The 14115-nt window shown below is 47.3% G+C and overlaps 1 protein-coding gene across 1 annotated transcript in view; it reads right to left on the reverse strand.

Moving 5' to 3' along the window:
• IL21R (interleukin 21 receptor) overlaps positions 1 to 14115 on the reverse strand; it is a 189404-nt gene that overhangs the window by 88098 nt on the left and 87191 nt on the right. Inside the window, exons 5-6 of the mRNA XM_063932793.1 lie at positions 1325 to 1531; positions 157 to 351 (exon numbers count right to left, since the gene is read on the reverse strand). Coding sequence (XP_063788863.1) covers positions 157 to 351; positions 1325 to 1531 — 402 coding nt within the window. The remainder of the gene's footprint in view (positions 1 to 156; positions 352 to 1324; positions 1532 to 14115) is intronic.

Genomic DNA, 14115 nt, shown 5'->3' on the forward strand with positions numbered 1-14115 from the left:
TTATTCTTCTCCTTGAGCAGCTTGTACCTTGGGAGGTCTAGGGAGCGCAGCCCGAAACTGGTTAAGTATAAAAGGCTTCAGTAAGGAGATGTGAAATGCATTTGGAATTTTCAAGTATGGAGGCAACGTAACCTTATATGCTACTGGATTCAATACTTTTTCAATAGGATATGGTCCAATGAATCTGGGGGCAAATTTCTTGTAAGGGACTTTGAGTCTTAAGTTTCGAGTAGAAATCCAGACTTGATCCCCCACTTTGAGACTAGGGACAGCCTCATGAACTTGTCTCCACATCTTAGTGAATTGCTGAAGGGCTAACTCTGCAGCAAGTGCTTCGAGAGCTGGAAGAGACTGAAAAACAGGAACACGTGGATGAAGTCCATAATTCACATAAAAGGGTGTGGAATGGGTTAGCAGAATGGTAAAGATTATTATGAGCGAATACAGAAAATGGAAGATAGTCCAGCCAATCATCCTGAGAAGAAGACATGAAGAGTCATAGGAAAGTCTAAGTCTTGGTTCACTCTCTCAGTCTGGCCATCCGATTGGGGATGGTATGCAGAGGAGAAACTTAATTTCATTCCAAGGGCTGAACTCAGTGCTCTCCAGAATTTAGCCACAAATTGAGGCCCTCGATCAGAAACTTGTAGAAGTCCATGTAACCGGAAGATGTCTGATACTAACAATTTCGATAGCTGTGGAGCGGTTGGAAGACCTGTGAGTGGGACAAAGTGGGCCATCTTGGAAAATCGGTCCACAATGACCCAAATGGTGTTTCGTCCTCTGGAGACAGGCAGGTCAGTTATAAAATCCATGGAGATGTGTGTTCATGGTTTTTGTGGAATCGATAGCGGATGAAGAAGACCAGATGGTGATCCTCTGAGATTTTTATGTTGGGCGCACTTTGGGCAGGCAGCTATGAATTCCAAAACATCCGTCTTCAGATGAGGCCACTAATAGGAGCGTTGGATGAACTTAAGAGTCTTGAGGCTACCTACATGACCCCTACAAGGTGAGGTATGAGCCCACGTGAGCAGTCTTTTTCGGAGTTCTGGTGCAACGAAGGTTCTTCCCGGTGGAGGAAGTGAAGTAGTATGAGTTGCAGCAAAGGAAGCAGGATCTAGGATGAATTGTCTCTCCGGAAGATCTGTGGACTCATCCAAATTCAATGAATGAGAAAGTGCATCTGCTTCTGATTAAGAGACCCTGGATGATAACTGAGCTTGAAAGAAAAACGGGAGAAGAAGAGTGACCACCTGGCTTGCCTTGGGTTTAAACATCGGGCGGTCTGAAGATATAAAAGATTTTTGTGATCTGTGGTTACAGAGATTGGGTGCTGCGCTCCTTCCAGAAAGTACCTCCACTCTTGAAAAGCAAGTTTTATGGCAAGCAATTCTTGTTCCCCAATGGTGTAGTTTTGTTCTGCCGGAGAGAATCTACGGGAAAAATAAGCACAAGGATGAGCTTTCTGATCCTCGAAGAACTGGGATAAGACAGCCCCCACTCCTACTGAAGAAGCTTCCACCTCTACCTGAAAAGGACGACTGAGATCAGGTTGCCAAAGAATAGGAGCTGACATGAAAGCCTCTTTCAGAAATGAAAAGGCTTCTAGTGCCTCAGGTGGCCAAGCTGCAGAATTAGACCCTTTTCTTGTTAGTGCTGTAATCGGAGCAATGATGGAGAAGTAATATTTAATGAACTTCCTATAGAAATTGGCGAATACCAAAAAACGCTGGATTCCCTTCAGAGTGGTAGGAAGGGTCCAATCTCTGATTGCTTGGCCTTTCGCAGGATCCATCTGTAATTCCCTTCCGGAAATTATGTAACCTAAGAAGGGGATGGAGGACACCTTAAACGTGCACTTCTCCAGTTTACAAAAGAGTCGATTTTCCCTTAGATGTCTCAAGACTTCTCTGACCTGTTCCCGATGGACTCCACAACATGTGCTAAACTATCACATCGGAGAAATTGTGGGGTGGCTAGCACATTAATACACGCACACCCCTTTCCGATATGAGACACAGCAATTTGCCAGGTCTAGCAAGCTGGCAGGGTTGGGAACCAGGGACTTAGACCCGGGTAGATTGCTTTCACACTAAGGAAAATCCTGGGGTTGCTGGGCATTCACATGCAATAACCCGGGATTTTGCTGCAAGTGTGAAAGGTTCTCACTGTATTGTAGCAATGTTTTCATACCATACATTTTGTAAGGAATTTGCCAGATTCGGAGTTTGATTGGGGCTCTGGACTGGGACCACTGGGCAAAACTGATTAGAACTGGAGAAAGTTGTCTAATTTTACTTCTCATTCAGTACTACCTTGAAAGCTAGTCTATGTAACTGAGCCCTGTAATTGGAGCTGGCACTAGCTGGGGTTGGCAGAAGTGCTCTCTGCAGGTAATATGCATCAGCGCACATCGGTATGCACACTACTGGTTACAGGTGGTAAAGCATACTGGAATGACTGCACTTTGCTGGCTGTGAATGGAAATGCACGCTGATACTGGAAGTGCTCCCTGCAGGCTGAATGGTAATGCACGCTGATTGTGGATGTGCAACCAGCAGGATGAATGGTAATGTACAGTGATATTGGTAAAATAGTCCAGAGCACCGTGCGGTATGCAGAAAGCAAATAGGATTCAGGAACAGGAAGATAGGAGCCGGAGAACTCAGGAAGTCTGATACATACCACGGGAAGCACTAGATGGCATATGCTACAATAAGACAGGAATTAGGAAGTAGAGTTGCTAACACTGAAGCCAAGAACAGGTAAAGTACAAGTTGTACCGGCAATGAGCAGATGCAACTGAGGGGTTTAAATAGGGCACTCTGGTCAATCAATGGTGAATCAAGTCATATGGAACCTAGCCCCTGAAGGATTGGATAAGCCTGGAGTCAGATGACTAATCCAATATGGTGGCGCCTATACAGTGCCAACTTCAGGGAAAATGCAGAAACATCCAGAAACTAAGACCTCTGTATGTTTATACTTACTGTTCTGACCATCGGAAGCATGGCAGCCAATTAAATCACAGCGTCACGTATGGTAAGAGGGATTCAGAGTCTGTTGTTTGACAGAATGACTATCCCTGTTCCCACAACTCTCTAGACTGATGTTCATCTTGACAATATATATTACATAAAACCATTTTTCAGTTTAATAAACATACTTGCAACTTAATATATACTGTAACCAGATGAAAGTGCTGCTAACTTCTTCGTTTTCTTCATCTACTTGCCAAATGTGTATCTGGTTGTGGGCTGCATATTCTGAAAACACCTCGCTTTTTAAGTTCTCACGAAAGAAATATTCTATAATAGAAACTATGATAAACCACAATGTTCTTCAAATATGCAGAAATCTTCAGTGGTATGAGTTACTCAGCCTTGTGATGTATGACCATATTGGTCAAATGTCTGCAATCTCTTGAATCTCTTCTACATACAGATTAACATTCCTTTCAGAGAGTTTGCCGTTTAATTGCAGATAGAAAATTAAAAGCAAAAAGACAATTCTAGAAATGCTGCAAATTGCCTGGCGCAAAACAAAACATAATAATATGTAGAAAGTGATTCATGTCTGGCTGTTTTGGATTGCACTATTTATATAACATATGTATGTATGACCACCTCCCTATATTCCAGGAAAAATATATTCAGGATAAATGTCACTCCTCAGGGGTGGATTAAAAGAAGAGGAGGCATGTGCTACCTCACGGCGGGCCCCTCCTCTCTCCACGATGCAGTTGCAAGTAGACTCTGGCACTGTGCCAGACTGTACTGAGCATGCGCAGGTCTTCAGGAGCATGGTGGCCACACCATTTTCCCTGTGATCTGTGCAGTACTGATGCTGGACTCTGTATATTAAATGGGGGCAGGGTATGTGGTGTGGGCCTCCCTGGGGCCTGTGTGAAACACACACCAAGCACCCATTATAGACATGCCACTGCCACTCTGTCAGTTAACCAAACACCCGCTGATTCATCCAGTCATGTCCCATTTAATCTGGCACTGCTTTAAAACATGTGAATCTCAACGTATTTGATGTCAATGACTATGAGCAGGCAAACTCTAAACTGCTGTATCTTTTGTCTTAAATAGACTGGGTTAGAGATGTAATGAAGTCTGAGTTCGGTGGTGAACTCGGACTTCATTATATCCCGGCCACTCTATCTGTATGGGTGTGGTAGGTGTGGTATATTTTGTCGACATTCATCATGATGACATGAGAATGTCGACAAAGTCATAACTTCAATATTGACCACACTGACATTCATCACTGATGAAATATTGAATATAGAATATCGTGAAAATATACCTGGTGGTCTAGTGGAGGCTTACTTGGTATGGTGCCTTTGGTGTCTCCAGTCTTCTGGGTCTGGTAGTGAAGTCCTGATTCATTTTGGTGGTTCCTGTGGGGTTTCCGGTGGTGAGCATATCCCTAGCCTCTTCCCTTCCTCATAGTGCATAACCCTAATCCCCCCTCCCACTGCCTAACCCCCTCTAGCACCTAACCCTCCCCCTAGTGCATAACCTTAACCCCCCTCTCACAGCCTAACCCTAACCTCCCCTCCCGATGCCTAACCCTAAACCCCTACAGTGCCTAACACTCCCCCTAGGGCATAACCCTAATCTCCACTCCCACAGCATAACCTCAGCTGTCTGGCCCCTGCATGTCAACATTTCAACAATGTCACCTCATAACTGTCGACGTTGTGGTATATATTGTACATGGGGGGTAATTCCAAGTTGATCGCAGCAGGAAATTTTTTAGCAGTTGGGCAAAACCATGTGCACTGCAGGGGGGGGGGGGGGGCAGATATAACATTTGCAGAGAGAGTTAGATTTGGGTGGGTTATTTTGTTTCTGTGCAGGGTAAATACTGGCTGCTTTATTTTTACACTGCAATTTAGATTGCAGATTAAAAACACCACACCCAAATCTCTCTCTCTCTGCACATGTTATATCTGCCTCCCTTGCAGTGCACATGGGCCCTCATTCCGAGTTGTTCGCTCGTTATTTTTCTTCGCATCGGTGCGATTTTTCGCTAACTGCGCATGCGCAATGTTCGCACTGCGGCTGCGTCAAGTAAATTTGCTAAGAAGTTTGGTATTTTACTCACGGCATTACAAGGTTTTTTCTTCGTTCTGGTGATCGGAGTGTGATTGACAGGAAGTGGGTGTTTCTGGGCGGAAACTGACCGTTTTATGGGTGTGTGTGAAAAAACGCTGCCGTTTCTGGGAAAAACGCGGGAGTGGCTGGAGAAACGGGGGAGTGTCTGGGCGAACGCTGGGTGTGTTTGTGACGTCAAACCAGGAACGACAAGCACTGAACTGATCGCACTGGAAGAGTAAGACTCGAGCTACTCAGAAACTGCAAAGAAAAGTATTTTCGCAATATTGCGAATACTTCGTTCGCAATTCAGCTAAGCTAAGATTCACTCCCAGAGGGCGGCGGCTTAGCGTGTGCACTGCTGCGAAAAGCGGCTAGCGAGCGAACAACTCGGAATGAGGGCCATGGTTTTGCCCAACTGATAAAAAATTTCCTGCTGCGATCAACTTGGAATTACCCCCATTGTAAATGTCAACATTATGACTGCATCTGTACATGAAAACAGAATGTCCTTTTTTTCCAGGTGGGACAATTAACATGAATTACTATTTGTCTGATATAATTCCAGTTCTTTTACTGATGCAAAATGTATTACTGTATGTGAATTAACAATGTTAAAATTTGCCAAAGGTAAAGTAAAGTGTGAACTTCTATTACACTACAGGAAATCATCAATATGTCTTGCGGCTGCTATGTGACACTGCATTTTAAGTACTAATCCTTTTAAAAATATATTGTCACTCTGCGCTCTTTTGCATGTACATGTAACCACTGGTCTGGGAGAGGAGTTTTGCCAAATTATATTCTATATGGAGCTCATATCATTTACAAGTATGTTTGGTGGTCATTAGTGATCTGTTAAAGTAAGAACTTTTTGTTCAAGGAGAAAATAAGCCATACACAATAGAATTCTGCCAGGTAATGTCACAAACATGGCAGCCATTCAGTCATATCTTTTCCATTGTCTTTTTAGTGCATGACAATAGCTTGTTCTGACAGACAGTTTCTGTACTAAGGCCCCAGGGGTCTGTGTGCAGCACCCGCCTCGTCCATCCAGGAAGCACTCGCAAAAGACAGCAAAAGCCCTGGCATAGTTGCAATATCTGAGGATATTACTGGAAAGATGGCACTGGCCCCAGAGGGACCTATTTGCTGGCAGCAGTGGGAGGTATGCTCTGGGCAGGGCCGTAACTAGGGTGGGCACGTGCCCTGGGTGCCGCATTTGTGAAGGTGTTGGCTACAGCTGCTGAAGGTTCCAGGAACTGTCAGGCGCCAGGGACTTACCACCGGAGCCGGGGTCTGGGGCTTGCCTGTCTGGTTGCTTGCGGTGCTGCGCAGCCGTGCTGAGGCACGGCGGGGCTGGTGATGCGGCTTGCGGGGAGTGGGAGATGGGAGAGCATGCGGGTAAAGGGGCGTGCCCTTGTGTGTCTACAGCACTGGGGGCCACCATGTTGGAGACCAAGTTCACTATAACCAATGGTTGAGCTCTGTGTAATGCTGAGCCAATCCCAGACAGATTCCTCTTACAAAAGGGGTCAGCCCCGTCTCTAATGCTGCCAGTGCTTTATGTTACTGCCTTGAGCAGAAGCTTCAGCTATGAGCTCCCTCAGGTTTTCCCTGTGGTTTTCCAGTGCCCCAAAGGTCTCTAACTCCGCTGTCCAAATCTTTTCGTTACCTGCCGCTGCACCCCTGCTTGTGGCTTCTCTGTTCCACAGTCCGCAGTTGTACGCCCTCCGGGCAGGGGTGTGGTTCATCAAATCGACAGTATCTAGGTCGACAATGTTTAGGTCGACCACTATAGGTCGACAGTCACTAGGTCGACATGGATGGAAGGTCGACGGGGTTTCTAGATCGACATGTGCTAGGTCGACAGGTCTAAAGGTCGACATGAGGATTTTTTTTGGGTGTCGTTTTCTTGGTAGAGTGACCGGGATCTAAATCTAAAATCGTTGAACCCATACTTACGAGTGTTCAAATTCAAGATGGAGTCTCTGAGAGCAGTTATCTCAGGTCTGGAGGGGGGGAATTCCTAGTGTCTCTGGATATTAAGGATGCGTACCTTCACATTCCAATCTGGCCGCCTTACCAGGCTTATCTATGGATTGCACTGCAGGACTGTCACTACCAGTTCCAGGCCCTACCTTTTGGTCTCTCCAGGGCACCAAGGGTGTTCACCAAGGTGATGGCAGAGATGATGTTTCTCCTTCGCAAGTAGGGAGTGAACATAATTCCATACCTGGACGATCTTCTGATAAATGCTCCGTCCAGGGAGAGGTTGTTGAACAGTATTGGCCTCACAACCAATCTATTCCTGGATCACGGCTGGATTCTAAATCTTCCGAAATTTCACATAGAGCCAACTCAGAGGCTCCCATTTCTGGGAATGATACTGGACACACAGTCGCAGAAAGTTTTTCTTCCGTTGGAAAAGACATTGGTAATCCAGTCGATGGTTCGGGATATCCTAAAGCCAACCCAGATATCGGTGCACCTATGCATTCGCCTTCTGGGGAAAATGGTGGCCTCTTGCAAGGCTCTTGAGTATGGAAGGTTTCATGCACGACCCTTCCAGCTCGAAGGTTTCATGCACGACAAATGGTCCGGATCACATCTTCACATGCACCAGAGTATCCGTCTGTCGCCAAAGGCCAGGATCTTCCTTCTGTGGTGGCTACAGACTTCTCACCTGATCAAGGGCCGACGGTTCGGGATTCAAAATTGGATTCTGCTAACCACGGACACCAGCCTCAGAGGTTGGGGAGCAGTTACCCAGGGGGTGCATTTTCAAGGAAGATGGTCAAGTCAGGAAGTCGTCTTTCCAATCAACATTCTGGAACTCAGGGCTATATACAATGCCCTTCTGCAGGTCTCATATCTTCTTCACGATTGGGCCATTCAGGTCCAGTCAGAAAATGTGGCTGCAGTGACTTACATAAACCGATAGGGCGGAACGAAAAGCAGAGCAGTAATGTCAGAAGTGTCAAGAATTCTCCTCTGGGCAGAAAAACATGCTGCGGCTTTGTCGGCGGTCTTCATTCTGGGAGTAGACAACTGGGAAGCAGACTTCCTCAGCAGACACGACATCACACGGGGGAGTGGGGCCTTCACCCGGAAGTGTTCAGGTGCTTGACACATCGGTGGGGATGTCCACAGATCAACATGATGGCCTCTCGTCTCAACAAGAAGCTCAAGCAGTATTATTCCAGGTCGAGAGACCCACAGGCAGTGGCAGTGGATGCTCTGACGACTCCATGGGTCTATCAGATGGTGTACGTGTTTCCTCCACTTCCTCTGATCGCAAGAATTTTGAAAAGAATAAAAAGGGAAAAGGTTCAAGCAATTCTCATTGCTCCGGATTGGCCAAGAAGGGCCTGGTACCCGGACCTTCTGGAGATGCTCCTCGAAGATCCGTGGCCTCTGCCTCTTCAAGAGGATATTCTGAAACAGGGCCTGTTCGTCTATCAGGTCTTACCATGGCTACGTTTGACAGCATGGAAGTTGAACGGCTGATTCTTGCCAGGAGAAGCATCCCTGACAAAGTCATCCTGACTATGATCCAAGCCAGGAAGGGGGTAATGTCTAAACATTACCACCGTATTTGGAAGAAATACGTTTCTTGGTGTGAGAGCAGAAAATATTCTATGGTGGAATTTAATCTGGGATGTTTCCTGCTTTTTCTGCAGTCGGGTGTGGATGTGGGCCTATGTCTGGGCTCCATAAAATTCCAGATTTCGGCCTTGTCCATTTTCTTTCAGAAACAATTGGCTTCTCTTTCTGAGGTCCAGACGTTCTTGGAAGATGTTCTGCATATCCAACCTCCCTTTGTGCCTCCTACGGCACCTTGGGATCTCAATTTGGTGCTGCAGTTCCTCCAATTGGAATGGTTTGAGCCATTACAGGAGGTAGATGTTAACTATCTTACGTGGAAGACAGTCACACGTGTGTCGGAGCTAGAGGCGTTGTCTCACAAGAGACCCTACTTAATTTTCCATGAGGACAAAGCTGAACTCAGAACTCATCAGCAATTCCTTCCTAAGGTGGTGTCCGCGTTTCATATCAACCAACCTATTGTGGTTCCGGCTGTTACAGACACCTCTGCTACTTCAAAGTCTTTGGCTGTTGTGAGGGATTTGAAGGTGTACGTAAAGAGGACAGCTCGTGAGCCCACTAAGACCGGGTGTCCTGCTTGAAAGCAGTCCATTGCGTGCTGGATCAGGCTCACTATCCAGCATGCTTATTCCACGACAGGCTTACAGGTTTCGAAATCTGTTCAGGCCCACTCTACTAGGTCGGTGGATTCTTCTTGGGCGGCTGCCCGGGTGTCTTGGCAATACAGCTCTACTGAGCAGCTACTTGGTCAGGTTCGAACACGTTTGCTAAATTTTACAAGTTCGATACTTTGGCCTCTGAGAACCTTCAGTTTGGTTAATAAATTCTGCAGGAACCTCAGCACTCTCCCACCCGGTTTGAGAGCTTTGGTACTTCCCCATGGTACTACATGGAAGCCCAGTATACTCTAGGACGTAAGAGAAAATAGGATTTTAATTACCTACCGGTAAATCCTTTTCTCGTAGTCCATAGAGGATACTGGGTGCCCACCCGGTGCTTCGTTATTCCTGCTCTGTTACTTGGTTAAGTATTGTTGTAAGTTTCAGCTGTTGCTGTTTCTGTTTCAAGTTTGGTTAGCTTGGCTTTCCTCTTGTTTGTGTGTGCTGGTTTCGGAATCTCACCACTATCCTTATCTATCCTTCGATCAAAGTATGTCCGTCTCCTCAGGCACAGTTTCTAAACTGAGTCTGGTAGGAGGGGTATAGAGGGAGGAGCCAGGCCACACTATCAAATTCTTAAAGTGCCCATGTCTCCTAGTGGACCCGTCTATACCCCATGGTACTAAATGGAACCCCCGTATCCTCTACGGACTATGAGAAAAGGATTTACTGGTAGGTAATTAAAATCCTATTTTTAATGCATTCTTACTTTGCGGCATTTTTCCACACCTTTCTAAAACTATTGCACAGTACTGTGTGTGTATATATATATATATATATATATATTTCCACATGCCGTGTAAGCCCCCACAGCTACTAGAACATGTAACGTCATTACGGCGTGAAGGGGAGGTCAAGTAGGGAACAGTCGGGAGGCAGGGCTCCAAAAGACATGTGGCCAATTACTTCTCCAGGCAGAAGAGACACATTCCTGGCACCCTACAAGCCAGAGCCTTGAGCGACTGCATTGGTCACACACACACACACCCCTACTTGCGGTACTGTTTAATAGATAAGTAATATAACACAATCATGTCACAGGTTTTGAAAAATATTAGAGAGAGTTTGGGAATTGATCACGGTAACCAAGGCTGTGTTTACAAATGCAATATGCCAAACAACAGCAAAAAGGCGACTAAAATTATTAAAAAATGTTGTAATGTTATGTCTTAAGTTAGAACTATGGATTAATATTTACTTTACATTAAGACGTCTCAAATTGACAGTTCTATAGATTTACCAAATTTTTAACACTCATTTATATTTACAACCGTGAAAATCAGAAAGTCCCGTGTGAAGAACGGGTAGAACAGCTAGTTAATATTAATAACCATAAACATCCTAATGATACTCGGTGGACCCCTTCATTCAAAGTAAAGCATTCATTACCTCTAATACCAAGAAATAATGACACGGAGACTTGAATTTGGCAGAAAAATTGCTAGCTATTTATTATACCCTAACCATAAGCAAACCTGTAATTGAAAATTTTGGTTAACATGCCGATACAGCCGGCATATGGTGGCAGAAAAAATAACGGCTCTATTGAACTGACTCTAACCTAAAATGTTAAAATTCAAAACTATCCTAATTTAAATACAAACTATCAAATCGGTAATAGGTGCCCAACTCAACCCCCACAGTGACTACCCACCCTGATGGGTGCCTGCCGCTGCCCCCGGACGGGTGGTCGAGCGGCCCTAAAAGTCGATGGAGGTGAGTGCACCTAAACCACACCAAACTGTAAATCACTACAGCTAACAATACAAACTACAACCTGCCGTTCTTTTCCGCCAACAGCGAAAGACTCCTCCCCAGAGTCTTCGCACCGCCACCATAACCTCACCCTAACTCCTGCAACACTAGACACAGATCCTCCAGGAAAAGCATCATCCCCTCATTGGACAGATGCACACCATCAGGCCGAAAAAGGTGACTGTCTCGGAACCGAATCCTAGGGTGGCGAACCACTTTACCTCTGTGGGACAACACCGACTTCGCCACCGCCCCATTCACCTTTTGCCTGGCCTCATCAATCAGGCGACCGTCCGCCACACCTCGCCAACTCAACCTTGGCACCATCATCGAGAACACCAAGACACAATTGGTCCATGCTGCGGCCACACTGGCCAGATCCTTTATCATGGCCCACCAAAGATGTCCTCTTCCCCAGGTCGTTGCCACCTAAATGGACAACCAGCACCCTAGGGACTCCATGCTCGCTGGCCTGACTGACTAGTCTACTCTTCAGCTCATTCCACATCATTCCCCGCCAACCGAGCCAACGAACTCCCGGAGCCCTAGGAAACATCTGTGCCCCCTCCGAGGCCAAAAACCTGGCTGCCCAATACACATAAGAGTGGCCAACCACCCAGATAGCCAAGTCATCGTCAAACCAACCTGAAGAGAAGGAAAGGGGGTAAAATCGGTTACTAATTATCTATAGCATTGTTATTAAACGCATTAACCTGAAGGATCTGCCAAAAGAAAAAATTGAGATTTCGTTTATTGCAGAAGTCACGACCTAGCCGATCTGCACAAGCTTCCAGCCAATTTGTAGCAGAACATAAACACACAAATGGGAAAATCAAAATTAAAATAAGAAATTAAATGGGGGGGGGGGGTATAAAATGGGAAAAACATGTAAGAACTCAGCTGGAGGTGAAAGCGTAAAAACCTGCTGAGGGACTTTGATTAGAACTGATCAGCCGAATTGTGAATTAGAATTCAGTCCGTCAAGTCAGGCAAAAAATCGCAAAAGAACTCCAGACCCACGCTGCCAGCAGCGGCGAGTGGCTAATCCCTGAGTAGGATAAAACGGGAAGACAAACAGACGTACAACACAAGGACGTACTGAACTGTACAACATGACTTATAACAACTACAACTAAACAAAACGCAGTGCAAGCCAGCATCTCACGCAACGGGGCGAATATATCGTCTGTAACTTGACGACTTCCATCGCCCCACAGCCTGGATTTCAGCCACGGAAAGCCCTGCCGACGCAGCCGACGTTGCAGCCCCGATGCGGAAGGAATGCGTCCCGAAAGCAGCGGGTGGAAGGCCCAAGCTTGCCAGACAGTGACCCAGCATCCAACAAAACTGATATTTCGTCGCTGGCAGCCCGTCATAATGAAGCAACCATGACCCCCGACCATCGGGCCGTACTGCCGCATATCGAACTGCCAACCTCACTGGGCAAATGCTCTCCTCAAGTGCCGGAACCAAGGTGACCCATCGACCTCTACCCACTTGGTCCGTCTTAGAGCGACGCAATCGGCACAGCAAGGACCTCTCACCCACCACCACGTCCTCGAGAAGCATGCGCGAATCTGCTCGCTTGGAAGGCGCCACCAGCTCCGAAACCCGAAAGGCACCGTGATAAGCCATTGAGAACGCCAAACTGAACAGCAGCGACTCAAACATGGACGACGCTATACCGCCAACCGCCCTGATGACAGCCGGAAGCAAGGCCGCATCAATGGGCCGCCTCCTATCAGGCGGCGGCGGCGCCACGCGCGCCTATCCCTTCATTGCCTTCAACAGAATCCCGCTCTTCGTCACGTCAGGGACGCCCCTGATTTTGCTAAAGAACGAAATACCAGCCAAGTACCGGGAAACCACCGCTCTGGACCTACCCGTAACATATAGCTGCCAAATAAAAGAAAGCATCATCCGATGCCCGCTCTTACCTTGTTGACTTCGTCCTCGAACAAACTCCTTCCACTCGCTCCAAGCTTGCCCGTAAGCCTTAAGCGTGCTTGGCGCGACTGACCGCATCGCTAGACCCTCCAGACCGGCCCGATCACCTGCCAGACATAACCGGGACAATGAAAACCATGCTAGTCGGCCTCGGGTGCCCACAAACAAAACCTTTCCGACTGCCCTCGTGACAATGCGTCGGCAATTCTGTTCTCCAGCCCAGGCACATGCTGCGCGCGGAACCACACGTTCCTACGCAGGCATGTCAACAGCAACTGCCCCAGCACCCTCAGGACCACCAGCGTCTTCACCCTTTGGTTATTTATCGCATGCACCATGCCCAGATTGTCACATCTAAACAAGATGCTGCGATGAGCCAGCCGATCGCCCCAAACCTCCAGCGCCACCATAATGGGGAAAAGCTCCAGCAGCAAAAGGTCCTTAGTGAAACCCTCGCGATGCCATTCCGCCGGCCACGAGGCCGCACACCAAGATCCCTCCAGATAGCAACCGAACCCAGAGGAACCCGCCGCGTCGGTAAACAGCTGCAGCCCGGCGCTGTCGACCGTTGGGGCTTGCCATATACACACCCCATTGAAGTCCTCCAGGAACGAGGCCCATACGGCCAAATCCCTCTGAATCTCGGAGGACAAACGCATGAAATGATGTGGTCTGGCACAACCCGCAGTCGCCCTTTCCAGGTTCCGGCAGAAAACCCTGCCCATCGGGATCACCCGACAAGCAAAGTTCAAAATGCCCAGCAAGGACTGCGCCTGCCGCAGAGTGACCTTGCGCGACCTTCCGAACCGGCAGATAGCCTCGCGGAGCTTCGCAACCTTGTCCTGAGGCAGTCGACACGATCCCGCCACCGTGTCGATTTCAATCCCCAAAAATGACAAACAGGAGACCGGCCCCTCTGTTTTATCCTCGGCCACGGGAACGCCGAAGTGAAAAAACAGAGCTCGGATGCTGAATAGCAAGTCGCCACACCGTGGTGAATTTGCCAGGCCCACACACAGGAAGTCATCAAGGTA

Source organism: Pseudophryne corroboree, chromosome 7, assembly GCF_028390025.1.
Source record: "Pseudophryne corroboree isolate aPseCor3 chromosome 7, aPseCor3.hap2, whole genome shotgun sequence".
NCBI lineage: Eukaryota > Metazoa > Chordata > Amphibia > Anura > Myobatrachidae > Pseudophryne > Pseudophryne corroboree.